The 6,470-nt window shown below is 53.5% G+C and overlaps 2 protein-coding genes across 5 annotated transcripts in view; one reads left to right on the top strand and one right to left on the bottom strand.

The window, feature by feature from the left end:
- The window catches only part of Anapc11 (anaphase promoting complex subunit 11), a 7,193-nt gene extending 6,016 nt beyond the window's left edge, over positions 1-1,177 (bottom strand). Inside the window, exons 1-2 of one of the 4 annotated variants that reach the window (XM_029546523.1) lie at positions 1,110-1,177; positions 281-404 (exon numbers count right to left, since the gene is read on the bottom strand). In XM_029546523.1, the coding sequence (XP_029402383.1) occupies positions 281-393 (113 nt within the window). In that variant the 5' untranslated portion in view covers positions 394-404; positions 1,110-1,177. The other 3 variants (XM_029546521.1, XM_029546524.1, XM_029546522.1) reach the window with 3 other exon arrangements.
- A 14-nt stretch (positions 1,178-1,191) lies between these two features.
- On the top strand, positions 1,192-5,294 carry Alyref (Aly/REF export factor). Its single transcript, XM_021212859.1, has 6 exons — positions 1,192-1,542; positions 1,888-2,019; positions 3,762-3,909; positions 4,512-4,575; positions 4,668-4,842; positions 4,954-5,294. The coding sequence occupies exons 1-6, from the start codon at positions 1,309-1,311 to the stop codon at positions 4,966-4,968; spliced, it is 768 nt and encodes a 255-aa protein (XP_021068518.1). The 5' UTR covers positions 1,192-1,308; the 3' UTR covers positions 4,969-5,294.
- Positions 5,295-6,470: the final 1,176 nt, after the last annotated feature.

Here is a 6,470-nt window from a genome sequence, read left to right as displayed (position 1 = left end):
GCTGGCCTTGAACTCAGAGATCTGCCTGCCTCTGCCTCCCAAGTGCTGGGATTAAAGGAGTGTGTCATCACTGCCTGGAGGAACTTGCCCCATTGACCAGGTTAAACTCAAACTCAGAGATCCTCCAGTCTCTGCCTACCGAGTACTGGGAAACCTAGGGATTCCCCCCCCCCACACACACACAGGGTTTCTCTGTATAGCCCTGGCTGTCCTGGAACTCACTTTGTAGACCATAGGCTGGTGGAGTAGGCCAAAGTTCTGAGAGTACAGAGGGAGACACTTACAGTCTGGACAGCAGCCATTAAACGCCATCCTGCAGATGCCGCAGTTCTCATCATTGGCTACCCAGAGCCAAGTGGCCACACCATTCCAACACTTAATTTTCACCTTCATGATAGCAGAGCCTGTGACATGAGGGAAGAGAATTGCCTGGAGTTAGTACGTAATAGGACAGCACCTGAGCGTTAAAGTCATGGAACTTCGACAAGTGCTGCACTCGCCAAAAACGCTATCTTTCCAAAATTGCGTGCATCCCGACAAAAATGGGGGAAAAAAAAAAAAAAAGGCGCGTGTCTGTCTTTAAAGACGGCAAGGAGAACCTGTTGGATCAATGGCACGAGTTTGTTTTGCCACCTTTAAGGGTGTCTTTAAAGATCTGCACTCGCGAGGCCAGGCAGGCACGGGGGCACACGTCTTTAATCCCGGGGCAGAAGCAGATCAGCCAAACAGGAAACGAAAACAAACAAATAAAAACAAAACCTCCGCATCCACGCGAAACATTGGTTTTCACTAACCAGGGCCTCGCTTTTAAAGCTACGGGAAGAGTGACAGTCACTAATCCGCGAAGTTACAGCAGGGGTGAGGACGCCAGCTCGTCAGGAGACCGAGCCTTCGAGCAAACACAAGCAAGTCGGACCCACCGACCGGCGGGGACCCGCAGGATCGCACCGTGCGTCCGGACGCGGGACCCAGGCGACGCCCGAGGGTCTTCCGGCCTCCGAGGGAGGCGCCCGCAGGCCCCGCCCCCTGCTCGCCCTCGCACCTTCGCCACCTAATCACGAGGCGCCCCGCCCTTCCGTTGCCTCCGCGCGGGAAGGTATAAAACCGACCGTGCCGCGTCGGGCTCCTCAGAAGCAGCGCCAGCCGCCGCGGCCAGCCGTACGCAAGCGCTCTGCGGGACCGCGCGCGCCGAGACCAATCGCCGGGCGCTTCGGGCCCGGGACGCCGGAAGGCAGGGGGAGGCGCCGGAAGTGACGCCGCGGCGTGCTGACGCGCGGGCTCGATCCGAGGCCCGAATCCGCGCCCGCCATGGCCGACAAAATGGACATGTCTTTGGACGACATCATTAAGCTGAACCGGAGCCAGCGAGGAGGCCGCGGCGGGGGCCGGGGTCGCGGCAGGGCCGGCTCCCAGGGCGGCCGCGGCGGCGCAGTGCAGGCCGCCGCGCGGGTGAATCGAGGCGGCGGGCCTATGAGGAACCGGCCCGCCATCGCCCGCGGCGCCGCAGGCGGCGGCAGGAACCGGCCGGCGCCGTACAGCAGAGTGAGTGCGGGGACCTGCGGCGCGGGCCGGGGAGGGTGCGCCCGGCGGGCCGGGACCGGGCGAGCGTCCTGCGAGGCTCGCGGGACGGCGGCGGAGGGGTGGGCGGGGGCGAGGCCGCCCCGAGGCCGGGATCTTCCGGGACGCTTTGTCCGGTCGCGGTCCAGCCTCGTGGCGGCGAGGGCCGCTGGGAGAGAAGTTGGGCGTCCGCGGTGGAGCGGCGGGGCTGGGGGACGCTCGTGGCTCCTCGACCTTGGCCGCGGGGCCGACCGGAGAGCGTCGCCGAGGAGTCGCGGGCTCCCCGGGGCGAGTCTCACGAGCGTCTCTGTGCTTACGGTTTCTCTCCAGCCGAAACAACTTCCCGACAAGTGGCAGCACGACCTCTTCGACAGCGGCTTCGGGGGTGGAGCCGGCGTGGAGACGGGTGGGAAGCTGCTGGTGTCCAACCTGGACTTCGGAGTGTCAGATGCCGATATTCAGGTAGGAGACGGGACCTCTCCGCTCTCCTCATCCCACGCGGACGTGGGCTCCAGGATCCCTTGGGGATTGGAACCTGCCCTCCCCCAGGCTGCCCTAGGGCCAGCCACTGTCACCCTGAGAGGCTTGGCCTCAGAAAGTAGTATCTTCAGGGTTTGAGCAGGACCCGTAGGCCAGGGTACAGGGAGATGTCACAAGTGTGTGCGCCCCTAAAAATGAGTCTTGTCTGCAGTCCGAACTGTGAGCGCCTGCCCTGTGCCAGAACTTGCAGTTTCTAACCTGCACAGACTGGCCACAACGCTGGTTCCAGCATGGTGGAAGGTGCTTGCTTCTCAGATCTTGTGCCCGTTGTAGTGAGCTGATGGGAGAAGGAAGGCCAGCATCTTCCAGATGCTGAGAAAGGTGGCTGAGCGTGTCTTCCAGCCTGAATCTCTGTATCTTAACTGGTGACTTTTCCTGGGTCTTACCTGGGTCATGGTTCTCCAAACCTCTGAAGGATTTTTTTCTCTTTCCCCACCCCCATAGATTATGTGTCTTTTTATGTTTCTTTTTTTTTTTTTAACTGAATCTCAAAGGCATTTAGAGTTTTCTGGTTACAAGGCATAATTTTGGGAGTTAGTTTTCAATATAGCAGGAGCTAGTTTTCAATATAGCAGGAGCTGAATCGGTTGTGCTGGGCCTTTCTGGGTACCATTCCCCAAACCCCAGCCGTTTGGCCTTTCCATAGGAGGAAAGAACAAGGCCAGTGAGCACTCAGTGCCTCAACACCTTTGTTTATTTATTTATTTAATGGATGTGAGTACACTGTCTCTCTCTTCAGAGACCCCTGAAGAGGGCATCAGATCCCATTGTAGACAGTTGTGAGTCAGGCTGGTTGCTGGGAGTTGAACTCAGGTCCTCTGGAAGAGCAGCCAGTGTTCTTAACCCCCCAGCGGTTCTCAACCCTTTCTTTTTTAAGGTGGTTTCTGGCATCCACTGGAAACCCACTTTTAGCAAGCTGCACCTCCCACTGTGTGCCTGCAGCTGAATTGCCCTACTCTGTGGGTTCCCTCCAACTCCCAGCCTGCCTGAGGTCAGAACAGGGTCCATGCTGTATTTCACTTCAGACTTTGCAGCAGCAGGCAGTAGGAGGAGAGGGGAAGGTGAGCTAGAATCTGCCTTTGCAGTAGGGGCTGGGTCACAGTTCCCCCAAAATATCGGGCCCTTTGAGTTGTCTGCTCAATGGACAGTTTTACTCTTGGCCTCTGGTATTTGGTGAAACAGCAGTAGGCAAGTTGAAAGTACCCCTGCTGAGAGACGGAGTTTCTTAATTAATTAATTTATTTATTTATGGTTTTTCAAGACAGGGTTTCTCTGTATAGCCCTGGCTGTCCTGGAACTCACTTTGACTTTGTAGACCAGGCTGACCTCGAACTCAGAAATCCACCTGCCTCTGCCTCCCAGTGCTGGGATTAAAGGCGTGCACCACCACACCTGGCTGAGTTTCTTAATTTTGTCCTTCAGTACTTTGTGTCTTTCCTCATCTACAGCATGGTGTAGTTACAGTCCCAAAGTGAACAGTAACCCAGGTGTTCTCGACAGTTGCTGTTTCCCCTTCCCTTAGCTCTTCATGGCCACCGCCTTGCCTCCTTCCTGGGTTGCTGTCAGCCAAGAACCTCTAAAGCACAAGGACTCAAGAGCAGGAGCTGCTGAGCTACAAGTAGGAAATTGGCTAAATTGCTAACTTTTACCCCTTCCATTTCCAGGAACTCTTTGCTGAATTTGGAACATTGAAAAAAGCCGCTGTGCACTATGACCGCTCTGGACGAAGTTTAGGAACAGCAGATGTGCACTTTGAACGGAAAGCAGATGCCCTGAAGGCTATGAAACAGTACAATGGTGTCCCCTTGGATGGTGAGTCTGGGACTGGGCCCTGGATGCCTGTGGGGCTTGTGGAGTTTGGGGCTGGCACCTCTCCCTGTAGGAATATGGGCTGCCCCTCCCCCCTGTGGCTGAGGATACTTTGCATTTGCCCCTTTGTCTCTCTCTTCCATTCTGCCACCTCTCATGCTGCCCCACACATCTGGACCAACCTCTTGTGAACCCCCATCCAGCAAGCTACATCCCTCCCCTCCTTGAGCTCCTTCCGGAAGATTCACTTCTGTGAAGCCTTCTCAGAACCGCCATAGTACAACCTGAGTGCGGGGCTGTAGTCGTAAAGACAAAGGTACCTGTTCTTCTTCCGTCAGGTCACCCACACCTGTCTGCCCATGAGCACCCTGAACACCTGACCAAACAGCCCTCCTAGCCTGAACTGAGAAGGAGTGAGGAGGTGTTGGTGGGGTTATTATTATTGCACTTTATTTTCCCACCAGGCTCTCCAGGCCATTTACCTTGTTGGGGGCATTGGAGACACACAGAGCCCTTTCCAGAGCTTGCATGGAGATCAGGGTGTGGTGCCCTCTGAGTCAGCTTCAGAGCCTCTGGAGTGAAACTTGTTGTGTTCTTTACCATAGGCCGCCCTATGAACATCCAGCTTGTCACATCACAGATTGATACACAGCGAAGACCTGCACAGAGGTGAGTTCTGTGGTCCTCAGATGGGGAAAGAGGCCTGTGGTTTGTGATAGTGCCACCCACAAGGCCTTGCTCACAGTTCCGGTTTTTGTTAGCATAAACAGAGGTGGCATGACAAGAAACCGTGGCTCTGGAGGTTTTGGTGGTGGTGGCACCAGGAGAGGGACACGTGGAGGCAGCCGGGGGAGAGGTAGAGGCACCGGCAGGAACTCAAAGCAGCAGCTTTCTGCAGAGGAGTTGGATGCACAGCTGGATGCTTACAATGCAAGGGTGAGTTGAGTCCTTCTCAGAGGACTGGGTGGAAGCAAGTGACTACTGTGGTAGTCCTAAAGCCAGTAGAGTCAAGGGCCTCCTTGGTGACCCTTCCCCCCTCTCTTGCAGATGGACACCAGCTAAACAACCAAGCAAATCCGCACAAGTGACAGGACCCAGAAGCCTCGTCTGTGACGCCTAGAGAGGGAGGGTTGGCAACTGGACTGTGCAGACAATGGTGGATTTGTTTTTTGTTTCTTTTTTTATTTCTTCTTTTTTTCTTCCTGTTTTAAAATAGGATCTAAAAACTCATGTAAAGTTTTTTGGTTTTGTTTTTTTTCTTTTTTGTTTTTAATTCAGAAAAAGACCTGTTTTGTACTGAGTTATTTTTGGGATAATTTTACTGGTTGCTGTTGTGGAGAAGGTGGCATTTTCACCTTTGCCATAATAAAATAGAAATGTGTGTAGAACTGGAGCTGTCTGGTCCATCCTGCTGTTAGTCTCTGGCTGTAGCTAGTGCCTGGTATGAGATTAGAGTTGGTGCCTGGGAGGCTGTGGGTGAGACCTGTCTCCTTCCCACTGCTCTGATGCCTGACTCTAACTGGATAGGTGGCAAGCCTACAGAGTGCAGTGGCCTTTGGGCTGGCACTGCCTGGCTCTTTTGCGTGTACCGTGAGGTGATGAGGGGGCGTGGGGCGGTCTGCTGAGTGACATCTAGAGAGATGTGGCCCATAAATCCTGGACTACTCCTCTGCCTTATGCTTCATCAGAGAAACCTGGTTTCAGCTTTGAACCTGTGGTGTTTCCTTCATGTTTTTCTCTTACTATACTGATAAGGGAAAAAAGGTGCTTCCTTCCTTATTTGTGTACAGTCAATCCTTGGGTGATGCTAGCTGGCAATATCAAAATCTGAGGGTCCCCAAATTTTCATGTAAAGTTACATAGTGTTTGCTTAGAATCTATGCACATTCTCAGGCTTTTTCAAAGTATGCTGTATGTTTGGGGAGGGTAAATGTCTAGTACATGTGTAATCTTTATTTGGGTTATTTTTGTTCTTGGTTGGCTCTGGAGATACAGTTAGTTGTATAATAAATAGCTAATGCAAGCTGAGGCAGAAACCAATTTCCAAGAGAGTTGCTGTTAAAGATAGAGTATTTTGGCTCCTTTAGTGAGTGGGTTGAAGGCAGGATTTTGAGGAGTATGGCTGAGCAATGGAAGCTTGAAACTTGCCCTAGTGTCTCAGTGCTGGGATACCCAGAGGATGGTGGGTGAGCACAGTGAGGTGACCAGGTACTGGACTGCTGGCTGGCTAGTAGAGCCTTTGCTTCAGTGTTCACAGGAGACCCGAGTCCTGCAGAATGGAGTACAGGTCAGGACTCTTAATGTATTCTGGTTTTGTCCAAATGCATGTACATACTTGTGAGTAGAGGATAGCCATATGTGGTCGGAGCTTCCCACCTTGTGTTTTCAGACGGCCTCACTAGGACCTGGACTACATTAGGCTAGGTGTGCTGCTGGGATTGGGAATGCTGATCATACCGGCTTTTTATGTATTTGTTGAGAATTTGGGGTTCTGAGCTTATCCCAGGTTTTTGACATTGCCATCTCTGCTTTCAACTTGAGGTAATTGGAGGTGACTCCCAGGT

Source organism: Mus pahari, chromosome 14, assembly GCF_900095145.1.
Source record: "Mus pahari chromosome 14, PAHARI_EIJ_v1.1, whole genome shotgun sequence".
Taxonomy (NCBI): Eukaryota; Metazoa; Chordata; class Mammalia; order Rodentia; family Muridae; genus Mus; species Mus pahari.
This window is presented reverse-complemented; position numbering and strand designations above follow the sequence as displayed.

Bases quoted from the DNA above. Each gene is read 5' to 3' on its own strand.
- Alyref (XM_021212859.1), top strand. From the start codon at position 1,309: ATGGCCGACAAAATGGACATGTCTTTGGACGACATCATTAAGCTGAAC. The intron at 1,543-1,887 runs GTGAGTGCGGGG...GTTTCTCTCCAG, and splicing joins GGCCGGCGCCGTACAGCAGA to CCGAAACAACTTCCCGACAA. The intron at 3,910-4,511 runs GTGAGTCTGGGA...TCTTTACCATAG, and splicing joins CAATGGTGTCCCCTTGGATG to GCCGCCCTATGAACATCCAG.